General features: G+C 44.5%; 1 protein-coding gene across 1 annotated transcript; it reads right to left on the bottom strand.

Annotated features, from left to right (window-relative positions):
* Positions 1–1,276: 1,276 nt before the first annotated feature.
* On the bottom strand, positions 1,277–13,985 carry psmb3 (proteasome 20S subunit beta 3). Its single transcript, XM_085966206.1, has 6 exons — positions 13,847–13,985; positions 10,251–10,435; positions 6,373–6,480; positions 5,030–5,207; positions 2,843–2,937; positions 1,277–1,539 (listed from the first exon to the last, which is right to left on the bottom strand). The coding sequence occupies exons 1-6, from the start codon at positions 13,847–13,849 to the stop codon at positions 1,491–1,493; spliced, it is 618 nt and encodes a 205-aa protein (XP_085822332.1). The 5' UTR covers positions 13,850–13,985; the 3' UTR covers positions 1,277–1,490.
* Positions 13,986–18,316: the final 4,331 nt, after the last annotated feature.

The following is an 18,316-nucleotide window of genomic DNA, read 5'->3' as shown; positions in this document are numbered from 1 at the left end:
AGTCAGAGTGTACTTTTTCCCAAAATGTTAAAGGGTCTGCAGTAACAGACTGCCAATACACTGCAGTGATAGGGCAGGTAGTATCAAACCCTAGTGGTGAAGGGACATCTCACCTCTATTCATATATTTAGTCTCCTTACCTAAGGAAGAGTGTACCTGCCTTAGATTTCAACAAAGGTTCACTAGATTGATTCCGAGGATGATATGGTTGTCCTATGGAGGAAAGATTGAGTAGACTGGGCCTATATGCTCTCTACTGAGAGGCTGCTTCCTCTGGATAGAGAGCCGAGAACAATGGGTCATAGTCCCACGATAAGGGGTCGGCCATTTAGGATTGCGATGAAGAGAAATTTCTTCACTCAGAGGGTGGTGAATCTTTAGAATTCTCTACACGAGGGCTGTGGATGCTCAGCCTCCGAGTATATTCAAGACCGAGATGGATATATTTTTGGACTCATGGGGAATCAAGGGCTATGGGGATCCGGCAGGAAAGTGGAGTTGAGGTCGATGATCAGCCATGATCTTATTGAATGGTGGAGCAGGCTTGAGGGGCCGTATGACCTGCTCCTGCTCCTATTGCACTCCAGAACCCTGTGTTTTGCTGCCACTCTACACTGACTCTGAAAGTGTCTGTAGCATGGAGCTAGTCTCCGCCATGGCTCAGTGAGTAGCGCTCTCACCTGAGTCAGGAGATCGTGGGTTCAAGTCAGAAGGTCAGAAGAATCTAGGCTAACACTCCTTGAATGTACTGATGGAGTGCTGCACTGTCTTTCAGATGAGACGTTAAACCGAGGCCCCGTCTGCTCTCTCAGATGGACGTAAAAGATCATATGGCACTATTTTGAAGAAGAGCAGGGGAGTTTTCCCCCAATCAACATCGCTAAAACAAATGATCTGGTCATTATCACAATGTGGTTTGTGGGATCTTGCTGTGCACAAAGTGGCTGCCATGTTTCCTACATTACAACAGTGACTACACTTCATAAAGTACTTCATTGGCTGTAAAGCACTTTGGGACGTCCTGAGGTCGTGAAAGGCGCTGTAGAAATGCAAGTCTTTCTTTTCTAGATTGATGCAGCCGTGTTGGGATATTATGGATCCATATTTGAATCGTTCGACTCTGCCTGGCTGGCAGCAGACTGGTGTGGGTCTGCTTTGAATTTTTCCTCTCTTCCCCCCCCCCCCCCAAACAAAATCATATTTGCTATTTAAATTATATGTCAGACCACACTCACAGTAGGCAAGAGGAATATCAAAGTATTCTGTGCTTAAGATGTTCCTTGTTATATAGCTAGTTTATTGCCTTTTTAATTATACATGTCTTATAAACAAAATATTCAGTGGCCACCAAATATAATACGAAAGTTATTCAATTCAAACTATCTGGTTTCGACAGACACTCTCCCGATATTTTAGGTGTGCTAGAACAGAAAAGAAAACTACACAAAAAAAACATTGTTTTTCAAAGTTTGCTGAAGAGGTTTTGTTTTTTAATCCATGCGAGCCTTTAATGTTCTGGTGGTAATCTTGTCCTTTTCACTGCAAGGAAGAAAAAAACAATTAGCAAATGGAATCTAACCATATAGATACACAAACACTCTGTGCTGCAGTTGCCTCCACTGACAATAGGGTCAGTGACCAGAGGACACAGATAGAAGGTGATTGGCAAAAGAACCAGAGTCGAGATTAGGAGAATTGTTTTTTTAAAAACACCGCGAGTTGGTATAATCTGGAATGCACTGCCTGAAAGGGCGGTGGAAACAGATTCAATAACAACTTTCAAAAGGGAACTGGATAAATTCTTGACGGGGAAAAGTTTGCAGGGCTATAGGGAATGGGCGGGGGAAAGCGGGACAAATTGGAGAGCTCTTTCAAAGAGCCGGCACAGGCACAATGGGCCGTATCATTCTATGATTCTAAGAAACTCGAACCATTTTCCACATGAACCCACGCGCGATCCTCTTAAGTAAATGCTTTGCCAGTAACACACAGTCCTGTCTGCAGCAGTTACACAACTTGTTGTTTAAGCAGTCGGCCAGATTACAGCAAGTTGAACTTCCGAGACTGCTGGCAGGTCAATGGAAAGTCCTGAGCTAACGTACTATGAATTGAACAAGGGCCACGTGTGATAACACCTCCCTGAATTATTTCTTTCATGTTTGAAAAGAGATACCATAATTAAGAGATGGCATTGTGGAAAAAAACGATTTACAGTGACGTGACCCAGTCTGCAATCTACGCAATTTACTCCCGGTTTCAAATTTAAATTATTTTTCTCATCTGCAATTAAAAAAAAGTGCAACGCCAGAGCTGTAGGACACAAATCTATCACGTTTGTGGCAGTAACCAAACTTGTGATTGGCAAAGTCATGAGCATGTTATCAGGCCAGTCCACTCATGGGATACAAATCACGCCCCCTGCTCATGTATCACCTGTAGCATTAAATGTATTGATTTTGGACCCAGGGTCACGTTCTAGCAACCCAGGAGTACAGTATCACTGGGTCAAAATCCTGGAACTCCCTCCCTAACAGCACTGTGGGAGCACCTTCACCTCACGGACTGCAGTGGTTCAAAAAGGCGGCTCGCCACCACCTTCTCAAGGGCAATTAGGGACGGGCAATAAATGCTGGCCTTGCCAGCGACGCCCACATCCCATTACTGAATAAAAAGAAACCGCCTCTGGTAGCACACTGCTTAACACACGCTGACATACTTTCTCTGCTACTTTAACAGACATTAACCTGCTTATTTTATGATTATGTGCTATTTTAATACAATGAGTGCACTAGCAGTAAGATTGAAACTCTGCCATGTGTAGAAAAAAGCGTTCCAAACTTACACGACGTGAACGATGACACCCATACCCGATACAGCATCTCTGTCCACTGCATTCAGCATGGCCTGAGAAATGGTTTCAAACAGATCTGCTGGTTCCTGAAATTGAAACATTCATTTAGTATTTGAGCATAGGAGGTGTTGGACAAATGCAGGCTCCTTCTTTCTTCAACGGTGCAGTTATACTGCCACTTTTGATGTGCTGCAAAGGGACAGTATAAATACCAAGTCAGCTCCCAGTCCGACCCGAGAATGCAGTGGCGTGCGATTCCCCTCCCCAGGAAGGCCACCTCACACCTCTCGCTTGACGCTGCCTGGAATCGAACTCTGGGGCTGCGGCAAGTCGTGTACTGAAAAAGTACTTGGGGATCTGTTAGACCTCACGAGTACTTTATGAAGTTAAGCAGATGGTCCCGGCCATACTCTGAAAACATTCAAGATTTCCCAGCTGGAGAGTGAAGCTCTGTGTGTGTGTGTGATTTTCATGCCTGTAGCATTGCAGTCTTGTATAACAAAACACGGAATTAGTACGTTAAAAAATCCCAGTTGGTTATAGACCCCATCTGGTGTGGCACTGAGTCACACAGTTCAGGAAAGTCCCAGAGTTGATCCCTGGTCTGTGTGGAGTTAGCTGAATTGCAACCATTAGGGTTGCCACTATTGCCTCAGGGCTCCTGGGTGGGTGGGTGTGTGTGGGGTTGAGGGAGTGAGGGCAAAATCACTAAGGTTTCAATGCTGATTTCTATCCAGTGATCTTACAGGTGTGTAGACATTAGAGGTGGACTGGTTCAAGCTCAGGCCAGCTGAATGACCAGTATCTGTGGAACTGTACCTCAGTGTAAATCATTTCATTTAACACAGCAGTGAACATGGGTTGGGGAATAGGGAACAGCATATACAGAAAAAGATTCCAGCGCACACTCTCACCAGTTGTAAAGAATCTTACTACAAGGGACGTGCAGTGCCAGCTTAGCACTTTATCTGGAATTTTTGTGCAAAATTCAGGACACCGGTTATTATAGGATGCCCCATTTAATCCCAGAAGCTTGTTTTCAATGAATACTTCTCAAAAAGGCAGAATAATGACAACACAGCATAGGCAATCATACAGTTCGAATGGCTCCGTTGGTAGCACTCTCTCGCCTCGGAGTCAGGAGGTTGTGGGTTTGAGTCCCACTCCAGAGACTGGAGCTCAAAAATCTAGGCTGACACTCCCAGTGCAGTGCTGAGGGAGTGCCGCACTGTCGGAGGTGCTGTCTTTTGGGTGAGACGTTAAACCGAGGTCTCGTCTGCTCTCTCAGGTGGACGTAAAAGATCCCATGCGAAGAAGAGGAGCAGGGGAGCCATCCCTGGTGTCCTGGACAATATTTATCCCTCAATCAACATCACTAAAAAACAGATTATCTGGTCATTATCACATTGCTGTTTGTGGGAGCTTGCTGTGCGCAAATTCGTTGCTGCATTTCCAATATTACAACAGTGACCACACTTCAAAAAGTACTTCATTGGCTGTAAAGTGCTTTGGTACATATGGGTACAGTGGCATTGTGGTTAGTTTACTGGACTAGTAATCCAGAGGCCTGGACTAATGATCAGGAGATGAGAGTTTAAATCCCACCACAACAGCTGGGGAATTTAAATTCAGTTAATTAAATAAATCTGGAATAAAAAGCTAGTATCAGTAATGGTGACCATGAAACTATTGGACTGTTGTAAGAACCCACCTGGTTCACTAACGTCCTTTAGGGAAGGAAATCTGCTGTCCTTACCCGGTCTGGCCTATATGTGACTCCAGACCCACAGCAATGTGGTTGACTCTTAACTGCCCTCTGCGGTTCAAGAAGGTGGCTCACCACCACCTCAAGGGCAATTAGGGGTGGCCAATAAATGTTGGCCTTGCAGCGACGACCACATCACCATGAACAAATTAAAAATATAATCCGGTGGTCATGAAAGGCGCTATACAAATGCAAGTCTTTCTTTATAATTCAACGCTGCTGTTTCTTTCACAATCAGATCCATATTGGTCACTTAAAAAGATATGTCACCAGGTGCAGGTCATGTAAAGACCAAAGAAAAGAGAACATTTGTTTTTTAGGAGTGAATGAAACCAGCATATTTCATATTTACCCAAGGTAATTAACAGGTCAATGTGCCAAAGCCATAGGGCAGGGTGGCAGGAGGCACTCACCATGTTTGGCTCCCACAGGGACTCACACATGCCGTACATTTGTTCTGAGCATGTTCCGCTGACCACAAAGTCTTCGGTCTCCATTGGGCAGCCAATTAAGTCAAGTGAACAAATAAAGGGTTGGTGTGTTTTTGGATCAAGTCCTGCGATCACTGGCTCAACGTAGTACGGGCCAAATCTGCAAATGTTAAAAGTAATTAGGAGAACATAAACCTACATCTCAAAAAGTCATTCATTGCGAGAGAGACTGTGAGAACCCGCTGAGGTGCTGTAGCCCAGAAATGGTGATCTTCCTCTATTTTAGTTGTGGCGCTAAACTAAACAGGTTAACGAATGCCTGCATTGAAATAACAGAGAGAGGAATCTCATACAAACACAAACCTTTGTCCAGTAACATACACAACTGTAATTTCAAGGTTTATATAAAAACAATATTCCTTTCGTTAGCATAAAGAAAGTCAGTCGTCCCTCCAGTACCCCAACTCACCCATATTAGCAGTCAGCTTCATTAATACTTTTGTCTCTAATATGCTGCCTGGCAGATACCTGCAAACATTCATCACTCTGAGAAAATACTAATATTTCGATTTTAAATTTACATTTTTCCAAATTAAAATTGATATCTTTGGGAGCCACTTCACTGACCTAATTTGAAGTAATATTCTGTGTTTGCCTTCTCTATCTATACCGTTTAATATTTTATCTACCTCAATGAGGATCCCGCCCCTGCTCCTAGTCTCGATTTCTAGATTAGAGCTTCTCTCATCTTTTCTCGCTGCTCCTCCCTATTACACTTGAGATCAGTCTCACTTTCCTGCACCTTCTCCAGTGCATGGATTGGTCATTCAGATACTATTCTGTAACCAAACTAAATGGAGTTCCAATAGGCTGATGGCTAGAATCCCTTTTTAAATCAGTTTACAAACTTGGTTGCACACAGGAACATCCAAGGTCCGATTTGCATATTTAAAGGGGCTACTTCCCAACTCAGGCGGGTGCTTGTGGCCGCCTAGTGATAGGCCCGTGGAAATATAGCTCGGTTACACCCCCAGCGGGACCAGGGCGGTAAATCACACCCCACCATTTTCAGGGCACTATAGTACCTTTTCCGCCAGGCAGGAGGCCTCAAGAATCTCACTCCCAATAAAGTTGCTGAGGAAACTACATTTTATGCCAGGAGCTGAACGTTTTGGCACCACTAGGCCATTAACGGAATGATAAATTCTAACCGCAAAATGTGTTTGCGTGTGTGTAATTTAGCCGTGCAGCTTCACATCTGAGAATCAGGCTACCACGCCGCATAACTCCAAACATTCCACAATAGGTTGGAGTATATAACCTACCGTCGCTCGTAGAGGAGATTTGAAACCATGCTCATGAATGTTTTTGGTTTGATCTGTCTGCCTTCTTTTAATTCATACAGGTTCAACCTGAATTTGAGACGCTGTGAACTAGAAGATAAAATGGGAGAAGCGTTAAGAGTAGCGGACAACTTCAACTCACAAAAGGACGACAGTGCTTGATTCACATTACCAGGAAGCTAGAAAAACATTCATTAGCTGCTGTGGCATCTGGTGGGTGAATCTGAAATGCAAAAGACTATAGTGATGGAAATGGAGCTAGCCAGGTCTTGGGCAGACTCAATTCTACACAGTATGCCTAGCTGGTACACTGGTGGGAGACTTCCGATCAGCTCCCAGCCCTGGTGCAAAATCGCAGCTCCCACCGAGAGAAATGGAGCTGCTCGGGTACTCCTGCTGGTCCCATCACCAACACTGCCAGAGCTTCTCTGGATGGAAGGAGACCCCAAATAGCACACCCCAGTTGATATATTTCCACAAAGGTGCAGAGTTGTAACCAGAAGGATGCTCCCTCATACTTTTTAAGCTCCGAGAACTCTGCGTTCCTCCAACTTTGGTCTCTTGGCAGATTCCCCAGTCCCTTCGCCCCACCATTGCCGGCTGTGCCTTTCACCGGTCTAGGCAGTAAGCTCCGGAATTCCCTCCTTAAACATCTTCAGCCTCTCCTCCTTTAAGCCCCTTCTTAAAACCTAACCCTTTGACCAAGCTTTTAGTCACCCCTGCTAATACTCTTTCTTTGGCTCAGTGTCAATTTTTGTTTGATAAGACTCCTGTGTAGAATCTTGGGACGTTTTCCTTCATTAAAGGCACTACAGGAAACTTTCTTTTATCCGGCACGGACGGGACCGACGCGGTGCCGGTTCATCAAAAATTCTGGATAACCGAACGCTATAATAAAAGATACGGAGCTGAGAGCTCCGTATAAAGCAACAAACCCTGTTGCTTCAGAACAATGGGCACAAGTTGCAAGCGTCTCTGTAGCTTAGCAACAGCTGCAGCCACACCCTTGCACAGCAACAAATGGAGTAAAAAAAGTAATAAAAGCTACCTGAACCTACTCCTGAATTTTGCCGGTTAACCGACATTTCCGGTTACAAGAAACTCTTTTTTATCCGGCACCGACGGGACCGGCGTGGTGCCGGTTTATCAAAAAGTCCGGATTACAGAGAGTTATAGTTAAAAGGTACGAGAGCTCCGTACACAGCAACAAATCCAGGCTTCCCTGTTGCTTAGCAACAGCTGCAGGAACCCTGGCCACAGACCAAGCGTCCCTGTTGCTTAGCAACAAGTGCAGGAACTCCAGTTACACAGCCACGGATCCAGGAACGGCCACTAATATGAAGAAAAACTTAACTGAACCTACTCCTGAATTTTGCCGGTTAACCGAGATTTCCGGTTGTTTGGGTGCCGGTTAATCGAGAGTTTCCTGTATATAAATGCAGATTGATGGAGTTAAAATAAATCTACATGCAGGACTGATGCAGCAGACAGTCCTGGGATTTTTAAGAACAAAATACCTCGAGAAGAATTTTGAGAAAGAGAAACTTCACTAAGCGACGGTTTAATTCACGTGCAAAAACATTTTGGTATAGTAACTGAAATTAAGTAGAAAATAAACCCAAATAAAAAAACAATTTATTGGATGGCTGGAGTTAGGATACAGATCTCATGATCTCACTGAATGGCGGCAGAACAGGCTCGAGGGGCTGAATGGCCTGCTCCTGTTCCTATGTGCCTAATTTCACACCAACGTGGTTGAACTCTGAACTGCCCTCCGAAGTGTCCAAGCAAGCCCCTCTGTTGTACCACTGCAACTCGGGGTGGGCACTAAATACCAGCCGTGCCGGCGACGCTCACATCTTATGAATAAAGATGGAGCATGGTCCTACAAGGTGCCAGTCACCCTGTGGTGCCTTACCCAAGAGTGCATTATTCGTACGCAAGCGTTGAAAGCGAGTGACTGCTCGCTACTCCACCACCGCTGGGGAGAGTGGGGTACCCACAATCGAACCTGACCATGTCCTCAGCTAATGTCCACTTTAAAAAGTGTGCACTTCTAAAATGGGAATGGCAGACTGCGATTAGGAGCAGGAACAAGGGTTGATTTTCCGCTCCTTAACGCACGGCCTCCGAGATCAACTGCAGCACTCCGACTGCCGCCTCGGCTGTGATCAGCAAACTCAGCACAGACTGAGCATCAAACCGCCGATCTCCTAGCCCACATGACTCAGCTAGTCACTGGAGAAACCGACTGAGACATCGGGGAGCTGTGCTTACACTGTTTTGAAAAAAAGATTACTGCAGCACACTATGTTCAGATAACCAGAAGTGGGACTGCTGTGGCAAAGAGCCTTTTCCTCTTGAGGTACACAGCTGTGTGAACATGAGAACATACAAAACAGGAGCAGGAGTCGGCCATGCAGCCTCTCGAGCCTACTCCACCAGTCAATAAGATCATGGCTGATCTTCGACCTCAACTCCACTTTCCCACCCGATCTCCATATCCCTTGATTCCCCTAGAGTCCAAAAATCTAGTGATCTCAGTCTTGAATACACTCAATGACTCAGCATCCACAGCCCTCTGGGGTACAGAATTTCAAAGATTCACAACCCTCTGAGTGAAGAAATTTCTCATCTCAGTCCTAAATGGCCGACCCCTTATCCTGAGACTATGAGTCACAGTTCTAGGCTCTCCAGCCAGTGGGGAAACAGCCTCTCAGCATCTACCCTGTCAATCCCTCTAAGAATTTTATACATTTCAATGAGATCACCTCTCATTCTTTGAAATTCCAGAGAGTATAGGCCCATGTATATTCAATGTCTCCTCATACGATAACCCTCTTGTGGGTAGAGAACTGTTCAGCACAGCATATAGGCAAGTGCCAACAGACTGAGCTGGGATCTTTAACCCTTACATCACTCAGGAAATACTGTCTCCTAAACTACAGAACTCTTAAAGTTCTCTCCATCCTCCTCCCAATTTTCACCTCTACTGCTTAAAAGCTGCTATCTTTTGCTGGGGGGTTTCTTGGGCAGCCCTTCATACCTTGGCCACGAGGCCATCCTTTGTGGTGAGTGTAACCAGGTTCTTCGTACATATAGGGCACCATTCCACCAGACATCCACCCAGACATGCACTTTCCAGGACGATTCACTGGATAACAATTGACAGCAGGTTTATCCCTTGCTAGCCAGGGCCACTCAAAGGAAAGACTTGCATTTATATAATGCCTTTCATGACCACTGCACTTTACAGCCAATGAAGTACTTAAGTACTGTTGTAACGTGGGAAACGCGGCAGCCAACGTGCGCACAGCAAGCTCCCACAAACAGCAATGTGATAATGGCCAGATAATCTGTTTTAGTGATGTTGGTTGAGGGATAAATATTGGCCAGGACACCAGGGAGAACTCCCCTGCTCTTCTTCGAAATAGTGCCGTGGGATCTTTTACATCCACCTGAGAGAGCAGACGGGGCCTCGGTTTAACGTCTCATCCGAAAGACGGCACCTCCGACAGTGCAGCACTCCCTGGAGTGTCAGCCTAGATTTTTGTGCTGAAGGCTCTGGAGTGGGACTTGAACCCACAACCTTCTGACTCGGAGGCGAGGGTGCTGCCCACTGAGCTACTGCCGACACAATTCAGGCCAATTGCAGTGTTGCTGCCTCAGCTAAAATCAACACTGGGAACAAAGCGTGGGACTTTCCAATCTAGGTGGCTCATTTACATGCTGTCTCTATTAAGTGAGCAACCCAGGGTGGGCCTGAACGGGACACTCTAAATCCCACCTCGTTGTCTAATTGAGGAACTCTTATCTCTTAACGGAGATCATAGGAACCCAACCTTGATCGCTATACTTACACAGTCTGTACATCTGTGCCGAGACCAGCCAGTCCGATATATAACCTCTCGCCCATTGGAAAGATCTTCTGGAAGTCGGTCGTCACCATCTGTGCCTGAATTCCAAACCGCCTGTCGGCTGCTATTGCCACACAATCCTTACCCCTCATGGCCATGACTGCCCCGCCATTATATGACATGTGCGACTGGGGGGGGGGAAGAGCAAGAAAAGCGCAAGTTAGGAACTCCTGCAGGATTTTATGACTTAATGCATCTCAATACAATTCTGAAAAATGATTAAGAAAAAAACACAACTCAATTTTTATCATTCAAAAAGCATTTTTCTGAACATTATGATAACTTTTGAGGCATTAAGTATAAAGTTTGTAAAATACAGCAGAGACAGTTTTATGCATTACACTCGCAGACAAAATATTTTATAACATTTTACTAAGGAAAATGAAACATGCCTCGGATCACCCAGTGTGGAGGAGATTCTTTTTAACCGTTCTGTTATTGTGACCAGTGCTGCCATTAGACTCTCAATGTCATGATTGGTGTGTGAAATTTTCACACTATGTCCAACTGAACTGTGAAAATCACCCAGCAAAACAATTACAGATTTTGCCTGTCAAAACCTGTGTCCGGAGAGAGAATTTTGATCTGTGTATCAGGGTTATCGCGGGGCACTGTAGCGCAGTGGTTATGTTACCGGACTAGTAATCCAGAGGATTGGACTAATGATCCGGAGACGTGAGTTCAAATCCCACCACAGCAGCTGGGAAATTTAAATTCAATAAATTTAGAATAAAAAGCTAGTATCTGTAATGGTGAGCATGAAACTGATTGTCGGGAAAACCCATCTGGATCAGGGAAGGAAATCTGCAGTCCTTACCCGGTCCAGCCTGTATGTGACTCCAGACCCACAGCAATGTGGCTGACTCTTACCTGCCCTCTGGAATGGCCCAGCGAGACACTCAGTTAATAAGAACATAAGAAATAGGAGCAGGAGTAGGCCAATCGGCCCCTCGAGCCTGCTCCGCCATTCAATAAGATCATGGCTGATCTGATCCTAACCGCCAATCTACTATCACAGAACCATCTCCTGAATCTAACAGAATTAGACACACGAAATAGGAGCAGGGTCAGGCTATACGGCCCCTGGGCCCGCTCCGCTACCCACAGGGCCATGACCGATCCGAACCTAGACTCATGTCCAAATTCCTGCCCGCTCCCCGTAACCCTTAATTCCCTTTACTTCTAGGAAACTGTCTATTTCTGTTTTAAATTTATGTAATGTAGCTTCTACAGCTTTTTGGGGCAGCATATTCCATGGACCTACCACCCTCTGAGTGAAGTAGTTCCTCATCTCAGTTTTGAAAGAGCAGCCCCTTATTCTAAGACTATGCCCCCTAGTTCTAGTTTCACCCATCATCGGGAACATCCTCCCTGCATCCACCCGATCCAGCCCCTTCACAATCTTATATGTTTCAATAAGATCGCCTCTCATTCTTCTGAACTCCAATGAGTAGAGTCCCAATCTACTCAACCTCTCCTCATATGTCCATACCAAACTGCTACAAAGAAGCATGGACTGCAGCGGTTTAAGAAGGGGGCTCAGCACCACCTGAAGGGCAATTAGGGATTGGCAATAAATGCTGGCCTTGGTAGCGACACCCATATCCCACAAACGAATAATAAAAAAAACCTAGAATTAATGTCAGTGGTGATAGGTCAGTCCCTGGCAGTGTTTGTGGTGGTAATAATTTAAACTTGTGCATTGGAGTCTCAAATAAGACCCTTATTGGCACGACGTTAAAGCATTTTGACTTAATCAGAACACAGGAAAAATTGCACTCGAGATATTCCTTTCACAAAGCAGCAGCTTATTCCACCAACTCCAGTGAAAAAACATTGGGCTTCATAGCGAGAGGATTCGAGTACAGGAACAAGGATGTCTTGCTGCAGTTGTACAGGGCCTTGGTGAGACCACACCTCCACACCTTGAGTATTGTGTGCAGTTTTGGTCGCCTTATCTGAGGAAGGATGTTCTTGCCATGGAGGGCGTGCAGCGAAGATTCACCAGACTGATACCTGGGATGGCAGGAATGACATACGAGGAGAGATTGGGTCGATCGAGCTTATATTCGCTAGAGTTTAGAAGAATGAGAGGGGATCTCATTGAAACATATAAAATTCTAACAGGACTAGACAGACTAGATGCAGGAAGGATGTTCCCGATGGCGGGGGAGTCCAGAACCAGGGGTCACAGTCTAAGGATAAGGGGTAAGCCATTTAGGACTGAGATGAGGAGGAATTTCTTCACCCAGAGAGTGGTGAACCTGTGGAATTCTCTACCACAGAAGGCAGTTGAGGCCAATTCATTAAATATATTCAAGAAGGAGTTAAGATATATTTCTTAAGGCTAAAGGGATCAAGGGATATGGGGAGAAAGCAGGGACAGGTTACTGAATTTGGATGATCAGCCATGATCTCATTAAATGGCAGAGCGGGCTCGAGGGGCCGAATGGCCTACTCCTGCTCCTAACTTCTATACACGCAATTCTGCATCTTTCACAATGCAGTTGAATGCAGAAACGACTAATCACAATTATCCAGGAACAGACCAATTTAAATATTGCAAAACTAGTTCCGATAGTCCTTTACAGATGTGCCAAATTTTCAGAAATTTAATTTCAGTGAGATTGGTATCAAGGAAGTTCATAGAAAAGTTAAACATTACAAGCTAAGTAATTTACTGGACAGGACTTTTTCTGCAATAAAATTGTGATTGTTGAGTTGGAGACCAATAGTGGATTACAAAGACTTCAAGGGACTGACAAGAATTAAGCTCAATTAATTAATTACTGCCTTTAAACACACCGACTAGAGTTATTCTTCAATACTGTAATATAAGTGGAGCTTATAAAGTTTTTTTTATGGGGAATGTAATGATCACATCATCTAATTTCACCAGCAAAGGTAGTGGGTTTCATGTATTTCACTATGTTCCAGTAATATTACACCCTGCACATATTTATGAAGTGACACGTTAAGGTACATCTTTATGATGAAGTAGCCGTGCATATTTGCACAAATCTGGAACAAAAATAAGATGGCGAGAAAGACACAAGGAGATTTTTCACAGGGAGATTTAGCAGATTTTAAAGTGCAGCAAGAATCAAAGTCAACTAACTGCAAATATTGTGGAGGAAGTAACTGAACAGAGACATCAAGGCCATCAAACCCTGCAGGAATGCATCTTAAGCTAAAAATCAATAATGACTGGGAAGCTAAAGCAAACTTAAAAGCATTGAGAAAGAAAAGCAAATCAAGTATTAAATGTAACTGAGACAAGACCCTAAAACTGTAAGCAGGCAGGAGCAGGCTCTGGTGGATTGATTCCCTGGAAAAGGAGCCTAAAATTGCCGTGACACGATAAAGAAAGGCAAGTAACAGTTTAAAAGGAATTAAAAACTGAGCCTTGGCTTGAAAGGGAAAGCATAGGCCACACTGGCCAGGTTGGGCCTGGCTGACTGCAATGTGCTGCAAATTAAACAAACCAACTGTAAATCAGTAAAAAATAAAGTTGTATTTTTTCCCCTTCAGTTACTCACCATTCTGCTCGGTTATCAGTCAGGCCCAGACACGGTGAATTTTACAGGATAAAAAAATAAAAAAGATTCACCACTTCCAGCCTCTGCCTGCCTGACCGCGCACCCCGTCTGCGGTCCCGCCTCCCCACCCCCTGCCATTGGCTCGCTGACGCACGGCCGCCGCCGCTCCAGCTTTCCCATTGGTCCGCCGCGACGTCTGTCAAGGCCGGTGGGTGGGGCGAGGTTAGGTTGATGTGCTCAAGTTGGAGAGAAAAGTGAACAGTCACTGCGTGCGGTCGGGCCCGGCAAGCGGCGGGGCGGGGCGGGGCATGCCGGGATACTGGAGGACCGGAGCTGGCAGAGCCAGCAGGACAAAGGGAGCAAAGAGTGAGGGTAAAGCATTGCTGATATTGTGACTCAGGAGGGAAGAAAAAAATATATAATTTGGCACTTAAAGATGCACAGAGGTTTTATATATATATATTCAAAAATTCCACAAAATCACATTTGGCAGAAATAAAATGCAGATTTTTGAGGCTCACATTTTTTCTATAAAGCACATTTTCTATAAAGCCCCTCCCTATCTCTGTAATCTCCTCCAGCCCCACAACCCCCCGAGATATCTGCGCTCCTCTAATTCTGGCCTCTTGAGCATCCCTGATTTTAATCGCTTCACCATTGGCAGCGATGCTTGGGCCCTAATTTCTGGAATTCCCTTCCTAAACCTCTCTGCCTCACTACCTCTCTTTCCTCCTCTTCTTAGGCAGCCCCTCGGAACCGAGGATGACTTGCTTCCACATTAAAAATGAGTTCGCAGGTGACTGATGAGTCCAATGCGGGACCTACAGTCTCTGTCACAGGTGGGGCAGACGGTGGTTGAAGGGGTGGCTGGGTGGGGTGCTTGGGTTGACGGGCGCTCCTTGCGCTGCCTGCGCTTGGCTTCCGCTTGCTCCTGGCGAAGAGACTCCAGGTGTTTGGCGCCTTTCCGGACGCTTCTCCTCCACTTTGTGCGGTCTTGGGCCAGGGATTCCCAGGTGTCCGTGGGGATGTTGCACTTTTTCAAGGAGGCTTTGAGGGTGTCCTTGAAGTGTTTCCTCTACCCACCTGGGGCTCTCTTGCCATGCCAGAGCTCCAAGTAGAGCGCTTGTTTTGGGAGTCTCGTATCGGGCATGCGGACGGAAGGAAGTATAGCTATCTGTGATCTATGTAGAAATAATGACTCCATCAAAATCATTAGCAGATCAGGTGGATGGAATCAGTCTTTTAATATAGTATTTCATATCTTTGATTCAAAAGGACCTTTGGTTGTTGTAATACTTCAGAAATGGTGTGTTTATGGTACACTGATGCTGCTGTAGGTACTGGGACATCAGCTGTATTTACAATTGGCTCCTCTCTGTGATTGCTCCAGAGCATTTTAAACGCCAACAAAAGGCTCAGTGCCTATCAGAGAGGCACCCCTCCCACCGACTGTAACAATCTTAGTTATTTTTAAAGAACTTATACGTTTCTTTAAGACTGGGAGATATACATCTTGTACAAAAATGAATTGTTTGCGGTAGGTCGATTAGTCACACATCTCTTAATTTCGGCGAAACACGACATCAGATAAGGACAACTGCATGCTCCCAATATATATGCTGATCCGCTCTCCACCAGCAAGGTTTGTGATTAGTAATGAGAGTTAAATATACTAGAGGAATGTGAACAAATGTAGGTATAAACCGTAGCAATTTTGAAATCATTTTGTTCCAACAACACAGGGTAAAATTATAGCCGGATTACATGAAGCGTAGTCCGTAATATCTTGCTCTATTGATATTCAGTATAACTTTAAACTCATCTTGTATCAGTTTAAAAAAATCAAATTGTCTTATTGGCAATGTACAATAACTATAATATTATAATTAACAGCATATTTACCATAAATCACGCCTGATGAAATTTAATCAATCATTGAAATAAATTCTAGTTGACTCTTGGTAACTAGACTTTCAGTTTAACTGGAAACTCGTACATCCTAAATGATGTAAGCGGGTTGAATTGCACGCTGGAATCTGCCCTCTGACCAGGTACGTGCTTATCTAGTCTACCCCAATATAAATTGTACATGTGTGTACAGGCTGAATTAATCGGTATAATTCAAAAACCATATGGGCGAGAACAGTCCATAAAGAAAGCGGTTCCCTTTCATTTGATAAGTTTATGCTGAAATGAAATAACCTCTTGCTACTTTGGAAACAGGCTTGCCTAAGAGGCTGTGATTCTATGAATGTCAAGTGATGTTTTGACTTGAGATAGAATGACTTTCATTCGAGAAGATACGGGAAAGTGAAGAGAACTGGGCGGAATTTACCTGGCAGGACACATACTGATCCTAAATTCCTGCAAACAGCCTCCAAAGGCGTGTGTTAGTGGGGTCTAATACTAAAGGACAAAAACACGCGCGATTCAATCTCGGGAACAGCATGTTCCTGGTGAGTGGGGTAAGAGATGGGAATGATGTCCCTCCCCCTCCCCCAGAGAACTAGAAGTGAGCAAAGGAGATCAAATTGATTTCAATCCCTGGGCCTACACACTGCAAAATATTTTGGAAGGTATTGTCATGGCTGCAGTTTCGTTATTCAGGTTAGCTGGGAGTGTAATTTGCCTTAAGGGACAGGGTTAGCCAAACCTAGAGTCTTATTTTGTTGGGTTAAGATTGGTCGAAGCAAATAGTTTGCGTTGGGAGCAGAATGTGTAGAAGGTGGAAGCTCACCCGTTAACACATTCTGCCATAGTGTCGGAACGCGAGTTTTGCCTGCACTCTCGATTGTTCCCTACCGCACTGAGAATCATTATCCAATGGAATCTAGAGGAAACTGCGATTCAATGTAGTTTGTGTGGTCCATGATATTTTAGTAACATGTGTGGCTTCACCAACATAGTGTTGAATTGATTAAAATGTATATCTGATGTCCCCCCCCCCCACCCCACATCCAATCTTGTTAAAAAGGACGTTCAGTTAAAGACGGATTGTGACTCAAGTGTTTGTTGTGTTGCTCGAAGACACAGCATATATAATTTTACCAGAGGCAGAATTCACGTCCATCAAAAATCTGCTGTAGGTAGATTTAAAAAAATCAAACGTTAAATATTCTGACTTGCCACCTAAACGCTAAACAAAATATATTTGCTGTTATGAAAAGTCTAAGTATGCAGCTGTTGTAAAAATGGAAGTAAAAGTCAATTGTTAGAATGGTTCTATAACCTCCTTTATATTTTTGAACATAACCCTAAAGGTAATGAGTAGTGCATACAAGATGTGCTGTGTGCTCAGATATCTGATGGAGCAGACATGTATTGCCATCTTCAAATGTGGCATTTAGTTTTTATTGGCCGCTACTCCAATAAGAATTCACTTTGATCGTGAGAGAATGTGGATAGTAGATAGATGGATGTCACGTTGGACGCCGCAGACTTGTTAAAATACCAACAAAATTTGAGCCGACCACATTTCAAAAGGACAATAGTGAGCGCAGATAATTAAGATACTTTCTTATTCTATGGGAAATGTGCGCAATGTTTTAACCTGATTTTCATAGTAGGTCGTTAGACCACATGAGAAGATTGAAAATTCCTGATCCCTGCGAGAGTCAGACGACTAGAGGCAGGTACAGACACGCAATATTTGTTGTTCCAATATGGGGCTTGTGGGATCCTTACTATTAATTTGTATTAAGGGATCGATGGATCGATTTACAAGGTCGGTGAATTCCACATTGCACAAATTCCAAGAACTCCACTTTTTTTTTGCTGAAAACTGAACCGCAGAGACATAATCTGACCATAAAATAACCGGAATTTCTTGACCACGTATTTTGAGTCCAAATGTTGCTTTTGACTGCGCTTCCTGTACAGATGTTTTTTTCTCTCTCCCCCACCCCGCTCTGTCTGCCAAGCGACATAAATCACATTTGGAAAGTCCCCAGTGTGTATGATTTACGCGTGCTGCTAAGTTTTGTGTGTGTGTGTATGTGTGGAGTACAATACAGTAAGCGGCATTGCATTTACTGTCTGTGCGCCGATGTGCTCAAACTGCACAAATCAAAATGGGTGCTGAGAATCATAGTATTTGTCAAGTGATTTTTGTATATCAGCCGCGCAGAAACGTCAACAACTGCTGGGGCACCTAGAGGCTGCAGGTTCGGAGAGTATTTTAATACATCAATAAGGAAAGACAGGGACTGCTGACAATGTTTTCAGTCCCACGTGTTGCCAGTTAAGGCTGTTGTTTCGCTCAATTCTAACCCCAAAGCAAAGATTCAGTTTCTGCTAATCCTAACCCCCCAAAAAGCAGGACCCTTTCATGCTAACACCACTCCCATTAGAAAATTGCCCTGACTGCTAAACCGGTCCCACCGTAAAACTGTTAATTCCGGTCCTTACACAAGGCTGTTCCTTCCAACCCTAGCTCAAGACTTGCTGCTAAAACCAACCTCCACTCACTGG

Source organism: Somniosus microcephalus, chromosome 24 (assembly GCF_052327205.1).
Source record: "Somniosus microcephalus isolate GS21.2 chromosome 24, FLI_Smic_1.0, whole genome shotgun sequence".
Lineage (NCBI taxonomy): Eukaryota > Metazoa > Chordata > Chondrichthyes > Squaliformes > Somniosidae > Somniosus > Somniosus microcephalus.
The sequence above is the reverse complement of the archived record's forward strand: the minus strand, read 5'-3'. Positions and strand labels throughout refer to the sequence as shown.

Bases quoted from the DNA above. Each gene is read 5' to 3' on its own strand.
- psmb3 (XM_085966206.1), bottom strand. The intron at 6,481-10,250 runs GTAAGTATAGCG...TTTATCTTCTAG, and splicing joins GGCACAGATGTACAGACTGT to TTCACAGCGTCTCAAATTCA. The intron at 1,540-2,842 runs GTAAGTTTGGAA...TCTTCCTTGCAG, and splicing joins GGTGTCATCGTTCACGTCGT to TGAAAAGGACAAGATTACCA.